We start from the raw sequence: 20,005 nt of genomic DNA on the forward strand, positions 1-20,005 counted from the left end.
TTATTTCTTATATATTTAGATCATGGTGAGTCACATTATTCTGAAAATTATGCATTTTCCAGATTTTTTCCTTATTCAAGGGCTTAATATCAGTTTACTTCAAAATAGTTCTAACTTAAGTACAATTACGGTGTTATAAATAGGATGGTATTTGTTTTATGCTGACTTGTTTGAGCTTAACATATGTCATTTGTTTATCAAGGAAGAGACATGTAGATTAATTAGGCTTGTTTTCTCCTTTTCTTCCTTTGCTTTTAAATAAGGACAATGCCAATGGAGCCTAGAGACTAAATTGTAGCTCGTCTCATGGGTAAATACTCTGTTCCCTCTGTATCATGTTTGAGATTGTTATCGAAGCTTCATGAGATACTATAACTTATCTTGTAGCTAACCTTTCATTCTTGGTTGTAAAAAGCTATTATGTATGTTTTTATTTTTTTAAACCCATCTTTTCAGTTGTAGTGCTTTGTGAGAGAATATATAATGTTGCTTTGCCAAAACTTGAATGAATCCATTTCAAACTCGTTTTTAAATGTTTAAAATTTTGAAACCTTTTAAACAAAAAGTTTTACCTGCTTAATCAGTTTTATCAAAATTAACTTAGACCATGCTTGGTTTATATAGACTTGAATTAAAATGTCTACTCTTAGTTTTGTAAATTCTCTTAAACCTGCAAAGCACCTTCACTTTAAATGCTCTGGCATCACTAAAAATGACATGATGGATCTATATCCATAACTTAAAAGAAAACTTCAAAGTAAAGGGGGATTTTCTTTGATACACAGTTCACTAGTGTGAAGATGTACCAGATTCCCCAGGGTAATAGTGTTAGAAATTGCTGGTACAGTCTCAGCTGACTAACACAGAGTACTTTCATTTAAGTGGTTCACAGATAGAAGGATACTTAGAAGTCACTTTCCTCCATGAATCGAAGTAATTCTTCCTTTCTTGGTAAGACATTTTTAAGATCAATTCTGAACATGTGTGTATTTATTTTTTAGTGTGTTAATATTCCATGAAAATTGTTTTGCCTGAAAGAGGACTTGTATTTATCCCCACCCCCCACTGTCTTTCTTTTTTTACCCCCTAAATGCTGTTCTTTGGTTTCCAGCCATAGGTTGTTTTCTTTAGAAATAGTAAAAATTAGAGGTTTAGAGGTTATGCTAATCTTCTTCTGAGTTTTTGACTCCTTAATGCATTAGATTTCTGTTGTTTAGATTTCAAGTTATTTCTTAAGATATATATTTTTTTCTGGTTTGAAATTCCCTGTATTGTAGTAGTTGCTTCATAGAACTATGGAAGTACCTATTAAATAATAAAATGTTATAATTGGTAGATTCAGAGAATAAAATGTTTTTAAAATCTCTTATAAAATGTTGTGATATCTATATTTAACTGTTCCTATGCTTCTACACGGGAAGCTGAAATACTTTAAAAACATTTATTGAAAAGTAAAAATGAATAATTCAGCATTGTTTTAAGCAGCTTCACAAAGATGAGGGGAGTCTGTCTTATTCTTGCCAGGCCTTATTAATTGCTTTTTTATCAAAGCAGAAAGATGAACCTTAAGCACACTAAAGGATTTTTTTCCCTGAAATAAATGTCTTTTACATATATATATTTTTTACTTAAGATAATATTAAAGGATTATTAAATATTACCTGTACTAGTTTCTCAGCTCTTTCTATTGGGATTTAAACTTCTTAATTTTGGAAGTCTGAGAGATTGAGTTCTCCTCCTTAGCCAGAATGGTAAAAGTTTTATCTGTAAAGTTGACTACTATTATTTTCCTTTTGTTATTTGAGGCATGGAGAGGCAGGCTTTCTTTATTTTTAATAAATATATAATAAAATATATCAGTATAATTTACCAAGTAATATTTGTATAATTTCTGAGAAAAAATAAACAGTAGCTTCATAGAAACTTTTGTTTGCACTTTCCTATGGTTTTTGTAAATTTAAACATATATAAATTTTATTTAAGAATGAAACAGTGACATTTTAGCAAATTTATCTCTTTCCAGGTGAAGGAAGGAGGTTTGTGACAGGCAGACAAATATTTCTTGCGGAATATAGGATTTTCCAATGGTCTCCTTTATCAAGCTAGCTTTTTTTTTTTTTTTTTTTTTTTTTGAGACAGAGTCTCACTTTGTTGCCCGGGCTAGAGTGAGTGCCGTGGCGTCAGCCTAGCTCACAGCAACCTCAAACTCCTAGGCTTAAGCGATCCTTCTGCCTCAACCTCCCGAGTAGCTGGGACTACAGGCATGCGCCACCATGCCCGGCTAATTTTTTCTATATATATTTTTAGTTGTCCAGATAATTTCTTTCTATTTTTTTTTTTTTAGTAGAGAACGGGGGTCTCGCTCTTGCTCAGGCTGGTCTCGAACTCCTGACCTTGAGCAATCCACCCACCTCGGCCTCCCAGAGTGCTAGGATTACAGGTGTGAGCCACCGCGCCTGGCCTCAAGCTAGCTTTTATTTATCCTGCTTGTACATAGTTCTATACTGGACAGCAAGAACAAACCATACATGATATTCTCAGCTCCTGTTTTCATGAGTTTAATTTGTAATTGAGAAATTTAGGAAAATAAGTAGAGAAACATAAGGAATCATCAAAACATGTAAGTGAACTTTGTTCCTTCCAGTAGCATGAAAAAGTAAGTGTTCAGAGAAAACCTTCCTAATAAGGACATTAAAAGTCTGGATAAAAATGTTTTAGAAATTTATTTTTGAAGTGCAGCTGAACTGTCATTAAAATAAAAGAATTAATGTGAGGGGCAGAATTACTGAGAAAGTGGGACTCCAGAGAGGTGATGAGCTCTGGAGCCAGCATTTGTCCTGACTGTTGTCTGCTGATTCCTTCCTGAAGACCTAAAGCTTGGGTTTTAGCAAGAGAAAAGAGTGAAAGACTATGGCCCATTAATGATGGAAAATTGAATTGGCGATCTCTGTTCATAAAATTGGAAGTCCTGAAGGGTAGCATACTTAATTAACTGGAAAACATGCCCGCAGAGGAAGACTGTGGTGTTGTATTTGCCTTTACTGGTCTTGATTCTGGATGGAATGAGGGGACTCTTTCTTGAGAAATCCTAAGCACAAGCACATATTCATGTGGGTTTAGGTCAGAATTCATACTCTGTGTGGCATAAACACCTCCCAGTTTAGTTTAAAACCATCTTAGGTTATTAGTATACACAAGTGTCTGGAAGAATCAACACAAATTCTTTTTAGAGGAGAGTATTTTAAACCTTAATGAATTACACATGAGCTCATAATTAAAAATCAGGAAACAATTAAAACAGCAGTAAGATACTATTATGCACCTATTAGAATGGCAAAAATGACAACACTAAATGCTGGCCACGATGCAGAGAAATCAATTATGCATGAAATAACAAGCTACCATCAGAATCCACATAAACTACCTACACCATCCAGATGTATAAAGTCCACGCCATTTGGAATTATCAGTTATAGAATGTAATTTAATGGGTGAGAGGCAGAATTGAAAGAGATAATGCTGAGAACATTTCAGAATTCATCAAAGATAATAACCTTCTGATTAAGGAAGCCCCACAAATCCCAAGCAGGAAATCTAAAAAATAATAGCCTTAATGCTAATATTTTACAAGAAAGAAGGCTGAAACATTAATCCTTGAACTTAGTTAGAAAAAGAATAATAGAATAAACCTGAAGTAGAAGGAAAGAAATTATAAAGAGAATAAATTAATTAAATAAAAAATAGCTGCATCTGAGATCAGGAAAGACAGTGTTGGTTGTTTGAAATTGCTAATAAAATTATCAAGCCTTTGGCAAGCTTAAGGGGGAAAAAAGAAATATAAAAAAATGAAAAGGGGGACACAAATAAAGATACAAGCAGATGTTTAAAAGATAATGTTATAAACTACTTTAAGCCAATATATTTGAAAAATGAACAGATTTCTAGAAAAATACTACTTCCCAAAACTGATTCAGTAATTAGAAAATTCTAGTGATTTTTATATTCTTTAAAGTGACCTAATTAATAATATAGATTACTTTTATAAAGAAAACATAAAGTCCAGGTAGGTTTACAAACAAGTTCTACCAAGTATTTAGGGAGAAAAAAATTTTCAGTCTCACATTAGTACTGTATTAATTCTAAAAAGCATTCTCCCCACTGACACACATTCTGTCATTTCTGAAATTGTATTGAGTCTTCAATTGATGGTGTTTTACAATCCCTTTTGGTCATCCTTGTTGTTAAACACTTTTATATCATTTCTGAATTTGTTATTTGTGCTACACATCTTATAATTGCCATCAATCTCTCCACCTCCCCCATATTTTGTGACCTTTTTTGAAGGCACAGATGTATCTAGTAGTTGATGACATTTTAGAATTAAGGAAGTAGAAAAAGAAACATTTCCTAAATGAGGCATGTATATGAAAAGCAGACGAGGACATTGTAGGAGGGAAAAATTATGCAACGTTCTTGCTCGTGAACCTAGATGCAGAAATTCAGAAATTATTAGCAAACTGAATCTAGCAGATAAACATTATAACCACATTAGGGTTGCTCCAGGAATTCAGGGATGGGTTTGATGTTAGAAAATCTATGATTTTTCACTTAACACTAACAAATTAAAGAAGAAAAACTTATATCATCATCCTACTAACAGAGAAAACATATTTTAAAATTTTAACATCCGTTCATGATAAAAACTCTTAATAAGCTAGGAGTAGAAGAGAACTTTTCTTAACCTTGTGAAGTTGGAATCCAGAACAAGAAAAAGATGTGTACTATCTACACTTCATTTCAACATTGTGGTTTACACTCTTATATTTAAGTCTTTAATCCATTTTGAATTGATTTTTGCATATGGCATAGGGTAAGGGTCAAATTGATTTCTTCTGCATGTGAATATCCAGTTTTCCCAGCCCCACATATTGAAGAGACTATCTTTTCCCCATTATGTGTTCTTGGGACCCTTGTTGAAGGTCAGTTAACCATAAATGTGTGGATTTATTTCTGGGCTCTCTATTTTGTTCCATTGGTGTATGTCTGTCTTTATGCCAATACCATACTATTTTGATTACTGTAGCTTTATAATATATTTTGAAATAAGGAAGTGTACTACCTCCAGCTTTGTTTTTGTTCTTGCTCAAGATTGCTTTGGCTATTCCGGGTCATTGTGATTCCATACGAATTTTAGCATTTTTTGTGTTTTTTTTTAAGACTGCCATTGGGATTTTGATAGGGATTGCATTGAATCTGTAGATCTCTTTGGATAGTATGGATATTTTAACAATATTCATTCTTCTAATCCATGAAAATGGAGTGTCTTTCCATTCTTCTGTGTCTTAACTTCCTTCATCAATGTATTATAATTTTCAGCATATAAGTCTTTCACCTCTTTGGTTAGGTTATTCCTAAGTATTCTTTTTGTTTCTATTGTATAATAAATGGGACTGTTTTTCTGATTTCCTTTTTAAATAGCTTGTTTATAGAAATGCTACTAATTTTTGTATCTTGCAACTTTACTGAATTTATTAGTTCTAATAGTTTTTTTTTTCTTTAGGGTTTTCTACATATATGATCATGTCATCTGCAAACAGGCACAGCTTTACTTCTTTCTTTCCAATTTGGTCACCTTTTATTTCTCTTTGTTGTCTAATTTCTCTGGCTAGGATTTCTAGTACTAGGTTGAATAGAAGTAGTGAGAGCAGGCATCCTTGCCTTGTACTGGATCTTAGAAAGAATGCTTTCAGTTTTTCCCCATTGTTTATGATATTAGCAGTGAGCATTTCTTATAGGGTCTTTATTGTGTTGAGGTGAGTTCCTTCCATATGTATTTTGTTGAGAGTTTTTATTGTGAATGGATGTTGAATTTTTTAAAATGCTTTTCTGCATTTGCTGAAATGATCACATAGTTTTTATGTTTCATTCTATTAAGGTGGTGTATTACATTGATTGATTTGTATATGTCGAACCATCCTTTCATACAAGGCATAAATTCCACTTGATTGTAGTGTATGATCCTTTTAATGTGCTGTTAGTTTCTGTTTCCAAGTATTTTATTTAGGATTTTTGCATTTGTTCATCAGGGATATTGGCCTGTAGTTTTCTCTTCTTGTGGAGTCTTTGTCTGGCTTTGGTATTAGGGTGATGCTGGCCTCATAAAATGAGTTTGGAAGTGTTCCCTCTACTGTTTTTTGGAAGAGTTTAAGAAGGATTGGCATTAATTCTTTTTTGAGTGGTTGGTAGAAATTACCCATGAAGCTATCTGATTCTGGGCTTTTTTGTTGTTGGGAGGCTTTTGGTTACTGATTTGACCTTCTTATTTGTTGTCGGCCTATTTAAGCTTTCTATGTCTTCTTGATTCAGTTTGGTAGGTTGCATGTTTCTTGAGATTTATCTATTTCTTCTAGATTATTCAATTTCTTGGTGCATAATTGTTCATAATGGTCCCTTTTCCTTACTTCTGAGGCATCAGAAATAAAATGATTGTTCTTTTATTTCTATTTATTTGAATCTACTCCTTTTTCTTAGTCTAGCTAAGAGTTTGTCAATTTTATTTTTTCAGAACAACTTTTAGTTTTGTTAATTTTTTTCTATTGTTTTTTTATTTTCTATTTCATTTATTTCTGTTTTGATTCTTATTTTTTCCTTCCTTCCACTAACTCTGGGTTTCAGTTTGTTCTTTTTCTAGTTACTTGAGGTGTTTAGATACTTTGAGGTATTTCTTTTTTAATGTAAGCATTTGTCACTATGAACTCTTAGTACTGCTTTTGCTACAGCCCATGAGTTTTGGTAAATTAGGTTTTTTGTTTGTCTTTATTTAAAAAATGCCTCTTTGAGTTCCTTTTTGTTTCAGTGGTTATTGAAGAGTGTGTTATTTAGTTTTCACATACTTATGATTTTCCTGTTTTCTTACAGTTATTGATTTCTGGTTTCATTTCTTTGTGATGAAAAAAGATACTTGATATAGTTTTGATCTTTTTAAATTTGTTAGGGCTGTTTTGTTACCTAACGTGTAATCTATCCTGGAGAATGTTTCATTTGCACTTAAAAAGAATGTGTATTCTTCTGCTGTTGTGTGGAAAATTCTGTGTGTGTCTGTTAGGTCCATTTGGTCTATAGTGTTATTCGGTTCTGCTGTTTCCTTTTGATTTTCTGTTTTGATCTGTCCACTACAGAAAGTGGGGTATTGAAATGTCCTGCTATTAGTGCATTGCTGTCTATTTCTCCCTTCAGATTTGTCCATATTTGCTTTATTTATTTAGGTGCCTTGATGTTGGGTGTACATATATGTATAATCTATCTTCCTGTTGAGTTGACCATTTTATTACTATTTGCTTTTCTCTTGCTGCTTTCACAATTTTCTTTTTGTCTTTGACTTTTGACATGGTTTAATTGTAACGTGACTCAGTGAAGATCTCTTTATGTTTAATCTATTTAGGGTTTTTTGGACTTCATGGGCCTGGATGTTCATTTTTCTTTCCAGATTGGGAAGTTTTGTGTCATTATTTCTTTGAAAAAAATCCTTTGCCCATTACTTTCTCTGCTTTTTCTAAACCTCTAACAATTTGTGAATAGGTTCTCATGATGGCATTCTGTAAGTCCTGAATGCTTTCTTCACTCTTTTTCATTCTTTTTTCTTTTTGTTCCTCTATCTAGCTAATTTAAATGTCCTATCTTCGAGTTCACTGATTCTTCTGCATTATTGACTCTCTGTTGAATTTATTTTAATGCAGTTATTGTATTCTTTAGTTCCAGAATTTGTTTGGTTCATATTTTATGGTTTCTATCTCTTTATGAAACTTCTCGTTTTGTTCGTATATTGTTTTCCTAATTTTTTTAGGTTTTCTGTATTCTCTTAAACTTCATTGAGCTTTCTTCAGACACTCACTTTGAATTCTTTGTCAAACAATTCATAATATCCATTTCTTTAAGATCAGTTACTAGAGCATTATTTGTTTTGTTTGGTGATGTCCTGCTTCTCTGATTATTTGTAATTCATGTAGACTTGTGTTAGTGTCTGCATTTGAAGGAGCAGATGCCTCTTCCAGTCTTTATAGATTCATCAGGTAAAAACCTTCTGTTTTCTTGGACCCATGGTCCTGCCTCTGTCATGGTGATTGAGCAGGACTGGAGCTGGGTCATGTTGCTGCTGCTGAATAGTCAGGTCTGTGCTTGGTGGACCAGGGCCATGGGTGGGTGTGGTTCCTGCCTGGTTCTTGGGCTTACAGTTGAACAGGGCTAGAGCCATGTTATGGGGCTACTTCCAGGGCCTAAGTCAGTTCTGCAGATGGTAGGTCTGTTATGAGGGGTGCAGATGGATATGCCTCCACTGGATTCTTCACCTGGTCACTGGGCAGGCAGGACTGTCTTTGGGGCTGTGGTCTAGAGCAGGGCTGGAGCTGGGTCACAGGGCTATTTCAGGAGCTGCAGTTGGGCCCAAAGTCAGTGGGCCTGTTACCAGAACTGCCAGTAGGCATGATTTCCACTAGGTGGGTCCCTGGGCAGGCAGGACTCCCTCCAGACTGTGATAGAGTGAGGTTGAAAGCCAAGTCACAGCTGGTACTATCTTTTTTATCCCTTGCCTTTCTGTCTCACCTTACCAAAAAATGCTTGATGCTGGCATTTGTGTTGGCTGACTGAGGGAAAGGAGAGGAAAAGTAGACACTATTTCCATGGCTGGATTCTAATCTTGGCTCTATTGCTCATTTACTATGTGACTTCGAACTTATGTTTCTCAGCTGATTACCTTATCTATAAAACAAGGATACTCCTTTTGTATGTCACATTGTTTTTTGAATCTTTTGAGAACATACATGAGAAACTCTTAGGGAAATATATTTACTCTATAATTATGAGGTAATATTGTGATGGCTACATCATAGGTACTATTAGTTTAGTAGATTTTCAGTTAAGTAGATTTTTATGAACTGTATTAGAAATCTAAGCACCTCATTTAACAGTTATTTTGTGGGAATAGGCTCTATTTCAGTCAACTTAAAATGAATGTACTTACACATACTAAAAGCTCAATAAAAGCAGAAACTAGAGACTATTAAATTCATAGCTCTCTTGTGCCTAACATAGTTCCTAACACATAGTTGGTACTCACTAAGTTTTTATTGAATGATTATATATATACATATATATATATGATATTATAAAGAACTTTTTTATCCAGAGGAAAGTACTGTCTTACACTTCTTGCAGTTGAATATGGATATATGGAGAAGAGTGCTATCTATCTTTTAATTTTGTATGTGTATATACATGTGCTTTTATGTTGAGAACTTATTTAATGCTGGTAATGGAGAATCTACAGAGATGTTTTCTGAGAAAATGTAGGATAGTAAGATTGCTTTGTGTAATCTTCAAGCTGTATAGTCGCCAATGAGATTTTACTAACTACAGTTAAGAAACTACTTGGCTCTATTAGAGGATGAAAATTGACAGAAAGCCTTACTGTTGTGTTTTCTATTTTAAAGCAAATGTTATTATCCCCCATCTCAATTTATATGTCCTTTTCAGGTTACTAATAGACTTGTTTACTAAGTCTGAGCTGCTCCGGAGTGTTAACTATATTATTTAAATTGTATGTTCTGTAGGGACACTTACTGCTGAATTTGTGTAGTACAATTTTCAGATGTTTAATTCATTTTATAGAGTAGTGGTTCTCTATGTGTTTGGACATAGCACTTTTTAAAATTCTTTTTGGTTGAGTTTTACTTTTAATGATGTCTTGATCTTTCTCCATCTCTTCTTCCTGCTTTAAGGATTTTATTAATAAAATCTTAGAGCCTAGATTTATTATTTGGGATTTAAGATAATATATATAACTCTTACAATATTTTCATTGTAATTTAATCCAACATATTTTATCATGAGTATGCATATGGAACTTTATGTAATTTAAATGTGCTTTCCAAGTACCAAATTAGATAATTTGAAAATATCAGCCATGTTTGCCATTCATCTTTTTTTAAAATAGAGATGGTCTGGAACTTGTCCAGACAACTAATTAATGTTCTGATATTACAGTAAGATACCTTCTCCAGTCCTGATCTTTTAGCTGTATAGAAAGAAAAATTAAGGGTGGACATTTTCTCCAGTCATATAGCATATTCTAGAGAGTCTTATTACCTTTTATGATATTTGCCTCTGGATGTCTACCATTTTAATATGAAAAGAGCCTGTAGATCAGAGATAATCTATGTAGTTGGTCTCTTTGGTGACAAAGTAGAAATGAAATTTTATAATTAGTTCTTTTTTAATATTAGGGAATTTCAAAAGAAAGGCACTCCTTTGCCCAAAAAAGAATATGTCATGTATAAGAAATCAAATATTTTTAAATTGTATTTTCTAGTAAAGAGAAATAGTTTTAGATTATATGGGATGTCATTTTGTATGAATGGAGAACCAGCCTTGAAGTATTAATATATGCATAGTGAGGAAGGAAACTGAGATCTTATTGTAAGATATCTATAAAAATAAACCACTAAGTTGTAACTGAATCAGTTGTCATCTGGGTGAGTGGGTGTATTTTCAGGTTGAAAGTAAGAATTATGATTAGAAAAATCAGTATAAGACATATAAACAGCAATTCGGTAGAGCTTTTTAATTTGAATTTAGATAGAATAAGGTAAATAAATTTTACTATAATTAAAGAATTCTTTGGAATTTTAAATTCTTTGCAATTTAATATCTTTTGGGAATTTAATATCTCTTTGACATAAAGACATGTATAGTATATCATTTTGGAAATAGTAAAGTACCTGTTCGATTTAGTGATCTGGGGGATCATACCAGTCACTTAGTTTCAACCATACTAAAGAAAGGTATTTCCATTTGCTACTATGATAAGTAAGTTGCTTTTTTTTAAATAGGTAAGTTTGAAGCGGAAAATACTCATTGGTAGATTATGTATTTTGAAAAGTTTCAATATATAATGAACAGGAACTGTAGCAGCTCATATCTGTTTTAAGGGAACATGTGTTAGAGCATACAGTTTATGGTGTTATTTTAATCTTCTTTGTTGATTGGTTTGCATTAACACTGTCTTAATGACTCATATCTCTGCTAGAGGTAAAGCTTAAATGTTCTGTGCTTTAACTGTTGGAATCCATCAGAATTGTACTTGAAAGAATATCTTTGTTATGAATTTTTAATCATGGCTGAGGCAAGCAATAGATTAGATATAAATCTAGAAGCTTTGGGAAAGATAAAAAATGTTATGTTTATATCCATTTTTGAAATAAGCAAAAGCTGGAAAGGAAAGAGTCAGAAGAGGTGGGAAGTGTGGACAGATACTACAAAAACATAATGAATGTGATAAAAGGGTTCCATTTTTGAGAAGAGAAGAGAAGAGAAAACGACGTTATTACTTCATCTTGAATTGCTAACTATTGATCTTGCTTTGTTTTCCTAAAACAGCAATTCAGTGCAGGGCGTTACTGGTTTGATAAAAAGGTAAAACATTAGTGGAAAAGCCTTTCTGTTTATCAGTTCATTTAAAAAAAATCAGCACCATGGCTTAATGCCTTCTCTGTCAGTCTCTTTCTCTATCTGTTTATTGCTGATTTGACAGTCTCTGGTCCTTCTCCTTTGCTGTTAAATGTGTGTGTCCTTTGTTTGTGCTGGTGGGTTTTGCTACATTTGGCTGTGAGAGAAAAGCCTGTCTTTGCCATATTGGTCTAATTAGCCTCTGGGTGAGTATATGCATTAAAGAGATCTTCTAAGCCATGAAAGAAGAGAGCTCACAGCAACGTAGATTTTCTTCATACACTGGGGTTTCGCCTGTTTTATTTCCTCCACGGACTGATGGCCGAAAGCTTGTCCGGAATGCTTCATTTGGAGGATACAATGAACTTTCTCCTTCGTTGCCAGGTTTGTTTGTTTAATCTTGCATTCTTGTCTAAATTTCTTGAAGACTTCTCATTAAAATAAACCAGGCATTTTAACATCTTAAAGCTGCTTTCATTTAAACAAGACAATTCTATAGTGAAAGCTTAGGTTTCAGTAACTGCTGCTACACGGCTTGGCTTTTCCATATTTTCTCTCACAGTCTCTTCAGCTAAAACTTGAGAACTAATGAATGATTCATTAAAGTAGGAATCTTGAGTGCTTCTGGCATAAATTTTTGCTTTATAGAAATAAATATTATGACCCTTTAATAAAATTAAAACCTTTCTGGACTTGAGAGAAATGCAAAATTCTATAAATAAACATATTGCTCTGAGGTCTTACCAAATGAAACCTGGATGTTTAATATAGATATTTGGCTATTTTCTGAAAAATAATAGCTATATTAAAATTGATGTCTAATGTCAACCTTAATCTTACTACTTCATTATCTTAAACTTTTATCTCAATGCCTGACTAAAGTGAAGTTTTCTGCCTAAGTATAATTTTTAAAATACCATTGTTTTTGTTGTAGATGTATTTGTGTGCAATTAATTTTTTGCTAAGAAAATGTTATGATTTTTAAGGTAACATTTATTACATGAAATTAGGCATTTGGCAGCTATGACTTAGGCACTAAACAATTGACCAATGAGATGTAGATACAACTTGATCTTTTATTTGAAATTGTGGCACATATTTGAATGTTTTTAAATATGCATAATCTTTTGTTTTCCTTTCAAATTTTTAAACTGCTACATGGTTATATTTACTCTTTCAAGGTTATATTTTTATTTTAAAAATATTCTTTAATACTCATGGCAAAGAAATATTGATTGAAATTGGCACTTGCTTTAACCACTTACATCTTTTTTCTGACACTTACATTTTGTTGAATTTGAATTAAATTTCTTATTTTCACACTAACCTTTATTCCTGACTTTTTGTGAATATTTATGCTGATAGGCAGTATATACATTCCTTTGCGATAGTAAAACATCTTATAGAAAGTGTTCACCTGGGCAATTAAATAAATTATTATAAATTTACTGATTTCTTTTCTACCAGTGTTTCACAAAAGAATGGGAAATCATAGTCCTGAACTGTGCCTAAGTAGAATAAGCTTTAAATAGCATTCATAATCCGTATTTAGTCTTCTTAGGGTAGCACAGTTGCTATCATGGTTCTTTCTTATGTTTTGAATGGTGTAAATTGTAGTGTTTGTCATTATTAGAAATAGCTTTGAGATACAACATACTGAAATTTTTTATTGTTAAATGTTCTCTTTGCTTTTATAATGAGACTTAGTTACATTTCTCTGTTTGTTACCTTATTTGTATTTTTTAAGACAAGCTTGCTAGCACATGCAGTTTGCTGACCTTCATGCCACAAGTCTACTTAGTATTAAAACATATTCATGAGACCTTGATAAACAATATAAAACTTCTTTTTAAAAGTTTAGTATTAATTAGGCAATTAAAGATAAAATTGTCAGTTTGTCTTGTCAAAGAATATATTGAAAGTCATCTTGGATGGATTTGTTTTGATAGAAAAGTAAAGGGTTTGCTTTGTTTCCTAATTCTTGAAATACAGAAAATCATATTCATCAGAATGACTCCATACTCTCCTTAGTACAACCAACTATGATAAAAAGCTCTCTAAAATATCTGCTTTGTTTTATCAGCTAAGAAGTATAATGGAATTAAGTACTTCAAAGAAGTTGCTTTTTGTCATGTGTTCAAGTTAAAAGTGAAAAATACATCTAATTTCTTCGCAGATAGTTCATTGTTGCAGTGAAAAAGTTATTTTAGATGTATTTACTATCTGACACCAGTAGAGAAGGAAAGATTTGTGCTACATTAGTGATTTTTTTTTTTTTTTTAAGAGACAGCGTCTTGCTCTTTTCACCCAGGCTAGAGTGCAGTGGTGTGATCATAGCTCACTGTAGCCTCGAATTCCTGGGCTTAAGCAGTCCTCCCCCCTCAGCCTCCCAAGTAGCTGGGACCACAGATGCGTGCCACCATGCCTGGCTAATTAATTTTTTAATTTCTTTGTAGTGACAGGGTCTCACTGTGTTGCCCAGGCTGGTATCAAACTCCTGGCCTCAAATGATGTATTTATTGGTTATATTTAAAGATATCTTTGTCTTACCACTTTGAGCACACCCTTTTTTTGTTTTAGTTTTCCTTAGCAAATTTTTTTTTGTTACTTTTATCTTAAGAAATATATTGTTATAAATTTTTTATTTATGATATACTATAATAGAAAGATGGCACCCCTGCCCATGTACTCATAGTGACATCATGATGCAATGTGTGTTTTGTTTTGTTTTGTTTTGTTTTAAGCCATGTCTGATTACCTATCCTTCCTCTTAATCTCAGCTATTACTTCTAGATATGCTCATTGTAGCAATCTCTAGAACAGAACCTAAAAATCGAAGTAAATAAAATCTGAGCAAATAGAAAGAACATCTGTAGTCACCTGTGAGCTTTAGTACATAGATTCTTCTTTAGTATATTTTAACCTCTCAGATTTTTTTCCATATAATTTCTTGGTTCATTTTTTTCCATACAATTTCATGGTTCTTGGCTATGTGGATTATAATTATTGTATTAATTCTATATTTATTTTTTAGATACCTATTAAATCTACATTTGTAGAAATGTATATCTCATTTTAACAAGACTGAAGCAGCATAAAATTGCTTTGTTATATCTAAACATTAATGAACCAGGTTTATTACTGAAGTATATAAAAATGTTATACTTCATCAAGGATGATAGTACTTGTATTTTGTTAACAAATTAGAAGTTATGGGTAGAATGCTAATTTATTCCAGGATAATATTCCATCGCACTGCAGGGAAAAGTAATCCCTGTGTACTTATACAAGAAATTATCTAATGTAGAATTTATTTGTAGATGAGAAACTGAAGCCCTTGGAAGTTAAAGAACTTTGCCATAGTTATACAATTACTTGATGGAAGAATTATAGTCACTGGAATTATTGTGAGTCTGTGACTACTCCCCAGATGAAAAGATTAAAACAAAAATATGACAGACTTTTTTTAAAAACCAAGTTAAATGTCATTAATATTTTTGCTTGTTTTTGTTTTGGTTAGTGGAGCTATAACTAGGAAATTCTTTTTTAAATTTGTTTTGATCATTAAAAGCATTTCCAAAAAGTATTAAATTTTCTCTCCTTATGAAGAGAATACTATAGCACTCTTATGCTTCAAACTTTAATGCTATATCATTTCTTGCATTTCCCCTGTAGAGAAACTGAACCACTGGGGTTTATGTAGCTTGCCCAGGGTCATACAGCTAGTGAATGGTAGTGCCTATGTTGAAAGTCAGGTAGTCTGACTCCACAGCTTATTCTCTTAAGTATTCCACCCTCTTCCTTATAAGCAGTTATCTTACTGTATTATTTTTGTTTGACTACCTGGCTTCTTTATAAACAGTAACCTTTTTAAAAGAAGGAATGATAGGGAGCAGTGTTTTTTCATGTTTTTAATCCCTGACATTTAGTGCAATGTACATAGTTGGTACACTATATTTATAAGATGAATTCATTGTTATTTTTTAGTTGATTGAATGGTTTGCCATCCGTCATTCTAAATGTTCATATTCTGAATATCTGCTATTATTATAGGCTTCTTTAACCACAGAAAATATAGGAGCCAGCCTGAATGTATGTTGCAGAGTGAAAAATGGAGCTAGACTGCATGGTTTCAAATCCTGACTTAGCTACTTAGTGGCCATTTGGAAGGTATTTGGCTTCAATAAAATAAAATACCTGAAAGATATTCCTGTGGATTATATAAGTTAAATAAGAAACAGAATATTTTGGAGAAAGGCCTTTTTGTTCTGGACCTCAAGTTATTACTATAAATAAATTTTCAAAGTCAGCTGTCAGTACACAAATCAAAAATAATCAGATGTATAAGAAAATAAAGCATAAATGTGAAATAACTGAAACAACAGACAAGAAAAAGGCCTGTGAGGCTTTTCAGGTATTAGAATGATCAAACATGGACTCTGTTTTTAAAAAAATAAAGACAAACTTCAAAATAAGAACTTAAAAAACATGAAATTATAAAAAATAGCTCACAGTTATGAGAAATAATAGGACAGAAATTTTAGAAATGAAATAAAACACAATAACCAAAATTAAAAATTCAGTGGACATATTTGTAGTAGTTTGGACGTACAGACAAAGATAGAACCAGAAGAGGAAGATAGGTCAGAAGAAATTATTCAGGATGTGGCAGGGAGAGAAAAAAGGTGAAAAAATAGAGTAGAGAGATTGAGACATGGAGAAAAAAGGGAAAAGATCTGGCATGTATTTTTTTCCAGTCATAAGTGTAAGAAATAGAGAAAATGGGACAAAAACAATCTTTTTATTGGCTAATACTTTTCTAGAACTGATGAAAAATGCCAATCCACAAATTCTCAAGAAGCCAAGTGATTCCAAACAGCGTAAGTAAAGAGACACTTACTTGCCCATAAACATATCATAGTGAAACCTAGAAACATCAAAGACAGAGGGGGAAAACAATCCCAGATTTCCTTCCCATGTGTGATAGTTAAACTTACTCCTATTTGACTTTTCAAGTGAAACAGTAGAAGCCAGAAGGGACTGGAAGGATGTTTTCAGTGTCCTAAAAAGAAATAATTGCCTATGTAAAATTGTATGTCTCTTTTAAAAAAAAAATTCTTCGAGAATGAAAGCAAAATAAAGATATTTCAGACAAACAATGGGGAAAGTATTACTGCCAGGACTCCTTCACTAAAGGAAAATCTAACAGATGTACTTCAGGCAAAAAGAGAGTGACTTCAGTTGGAGGTCTAAGTTGTGAGAAGAAATAAAAAGCAAAGACTATATGGGAAAATGTAATGGATATTGATGCTAAAACCAATAAAGTATAAGAGGAACAAGTGGAAAACTCAAAATAAGATGATAAATATAAACCTGGATAAGTCAGCAATTATATTAAGTGTTAGTGAGCTAAAGATTAGGTTTTTAAAAAAAAATCCAATACTGTGCTGTTACAAGAAATACATCTAAATATAAAAGGATAAAGAAAAGTGGTGGGGGAGGGGGAATGGGGGGGAAAAAGGACAAAATCAGTAAATACTGTCAAAATTGAGCTCTGTCAATTTGTATTGATGGACATATATAGAAATTTATAACACAATTGTAGAATATACCTTCTTATCTAATACATATGGTATATTTATAAAAATTGACCATATGCTATGCTATAAAGTAAGTTTCAACAAGTTCTAAGTTATTGAAATTATTTAGAACGTATTATCTGACCTTATTTATGTTAGAAATCTATAACAAAAAGATCTATAGAAAATTCATTTGTTTGAAATTCAGAAATATACTTCTAAATGCCCCATGGATCAAAGAAGAAATCAAAGTGGGAATTCAAAAAAGACCTGAACAATTATGAAAGCATCGCATTTCAAAACTTGTGGTATATAGCTAAAATAGTGACTAGAGGGAAACATGTAGCCTTAAATGCATATTTTAGAAACAGAAAAGAGACTTGAAATTAGTAAGCTAAGAATCCTTCTTAAGTTCAAAAAAAAAAATCTCGCAGGAAAAAATATAATAAAGCTAAGTAGAAATTAATGAAATAGAAAAATACACATACTAGAGAGGATCAATAAAGCCCAAAATTGATTCTTTGAAAAAGACTAATAGAGTAGACAAACCTGTGGTAAGAAAAGGAAAAAGAGAGAAGGCACAGTTTACCAGTATCAGTAATGAAAAAGGGACATAACTATAGATGGAGCATGTATTAAACGTAAGAGAATATTGTGAACTTTTGTATGTGGATATATGCAAAATCCAAATGAAATAGACAAATTCTTAATAAATATAATTTACTAAAATTGTTTTTAAAAGAAATAGAATACCTGAGTAGTCCTAATAACCATTAGGAAGTTGAATTAGGAAGTTCCAGATCCAGGTAGATACCATCAGTGAGCTCTGCCAAACATTAAAGGAAGAAATAAGCTTCAGAGAATGGGTGTGGGGGAAGGGGTGGGAAAAAACTAGTGTTAGTATAACCTTGTTAGGAAATTCAACTGAAAGAAATTGTCCTATAATTTTTCCAACTTATTCGTAGATACAGGTTACAAAAATCCTTAATGATATTAGCAATATCTTTTTATAAACAAGACAATGCATTATGACTAAGTCAGGTGAAAAATCTAAGAATGCAGAATTGGCTTAACATTAGCGATTAATATGGTCTTCTACTTAACAGATTAAAAGCAGAAAAAAATATGATTATCTCAATAGACAGAAAAGTTTGTGATAAAATTCAAATTCATTCTGGTAACTTAAACTAGAAGGAATGAATTTTCTTAAATATCTGTATCAATATTTGTACCTAAATCCTACATCAAACATTATACTTAATGGTGAAATGTTGATAGTTCCCCTTTGAGGTTAGGGACAAGACAAGCATGCCACCAGTCACCATTATTGTACTTAAGGTTCTGGATGAATGGAACAGAATAGCAAGCCCAGAAACAAACGTACACATGTATGAACATTTGACATGTAAGGAAGTGTCGCTACAAACCAATGGTTAAAAGATATTCTTTTTAATAAATGGTGGAGGATCAACCAATATTTAAATGGAAAAAAAATGAAATTGTACCTCTATATCACACCATACTCAAATGTCAATTCAGGTGGATTATGGACCTAAATGCAAAAGGCAAAACTGCATTATTGGAAAATATCTTTATGACCACAGATTTAGGGAAGAATTTCTTAAACCCCAAAATACTAAACAATAAAGAAAGAGATTGCCAAATTTGACCTTTTTTTTTTTTTTTTTTGAAACAGAGTCTCACTCTGTTGCCCGGGCTAGAGTGCCGTGGCATCAGCCTAGCTTACAGCAACCTCAAACTCCTGGGCTCAAGCGATCCTCCTGCCTCAGCCTCCTGAGTAGCTGGGACTACAGGCATGCGCCACCATGCCCAGCTAATTTTTTCTATATATTTTTAGTTGTCCAACTAATTTCTTTCTATTTTTAGTAGAGATGGGGTCTCGCTGTTGCTCAGGCTGGTCTCGAACTCCTGAGCTCAAACCATCCACTCGCCTTGACCTCCCAGAGTGCTAGGATTACAGGAGTGAGCCGCTGCGCCCGGCCTGACTATGTTAAAATTAGGAGCTGTTCATCAAAAGAAACCATACAGCCTATAAAAAGGGAGACATTTGCAATAAATACAATTGGCAAAGGACCGGTATCTAGAATATATCAAGAATTCCTTTATAAATCAATAAGAAAAAGGTAGACAACCAGTTTTTTAAAAATGCACAAAAGATCTGAAGAGGTTCTTCACAAAGAAGAAATTAAAATAGCCAAGTAACGTGGGAAAGTGCTCAACATCATCAGTAATTAGGGACCTGCAAACCAAAACCTCGTTGATAGACTAATACACCTCACCAGATTGGCAAAAATATTAAAACCTATCAATACTAATGTTACAATGGTTATGGAGAAAGAACTTTATGTACTTAATTTGATATTATTAAAGCTGAATATAAACACATTCTGTGACTCAAGAATTCTTCTAGATTTAAACCTTAGGGAAGCTTATGGATATGTCTGCCATGCCACATTTCCAGAAATATTCACAGCACCATTGTTTATAGGAGGGGAAAACTGGGAACAACCCAAATGTTTATCAGTGGTAGAAGGGGTAAATAATGGTGTAGTCATGCAATGGGATTCTAATCAGCAGTGAAAATGAATGAAATGGCTGCTGTGACATGCTAGTACATAATTATTGCAGAAGTCAAGATAGTTACTTTTGAGGATAAAGAGAGTGGATTGTAATTAAGACTTGCATTGAGGGGAATCTTATGGGATCTTAGCAATTCTCTGTTTCTTGATTTGGATGGTGGTTATGTAAATATTTCCTGTATTTTTAAAATTATACATTTATGTTTATGCATTTTTCTGAAGATGTGCTGTATTTCTAATTTTTAAAAAATCTTTAGAAGTAAAAATGGAGTCCAAATATATGTGTTAAGTATTATGTGTCTCAAAGAAGGGAATAGCTACCTAGGG

General features: G+C 32.7%; 1 protein-coding gene across 6 annotated transcripts in view; it reads left to right on the forward strand.

Moving 5' to 3' along the window:
* OSBPL8 (oxysterol binding protein like 8) overlaps positions 1 to 20,005 on the forward strand; it is a 148,320-nt gene that overhangs the window by 82,892 nt on the left and 45,423 nt on the right. The window contains exon 1 of one of the 6 annotated variants that reach the window (XM_045553335.1): positions 11,116 to 11,883. The exons of the other annotated variants lie outside the window; for them this stretch is intronic. Within the exon in view, the coding sequence (XP_045409291.1) occupies positions 11,739 to 11,883 (145 nt within the window). The 5' untranslated portion in view covers positions 11,116 to 11,738. Of the gene's footprint in view, positions 1 to 11,115; positions 11,884 to 20,005 lie in introns of those variants that run through there. 6 annotated transcript variants of the gene reach the window in all.

The sequence above is a fragment of the Lemur catta genome, chromosome 6, assembly GCF_020740605.2.
Source record: "Lemur catta isolate mLemCat1 chromosome 6, mLemCat1.pri, whole genome shotgun sequence".
NCBI lineage: Eukaryota > Metazoa > Chordata > Mammalia > Primates > Lemuridae > Lemur > Lemur catta.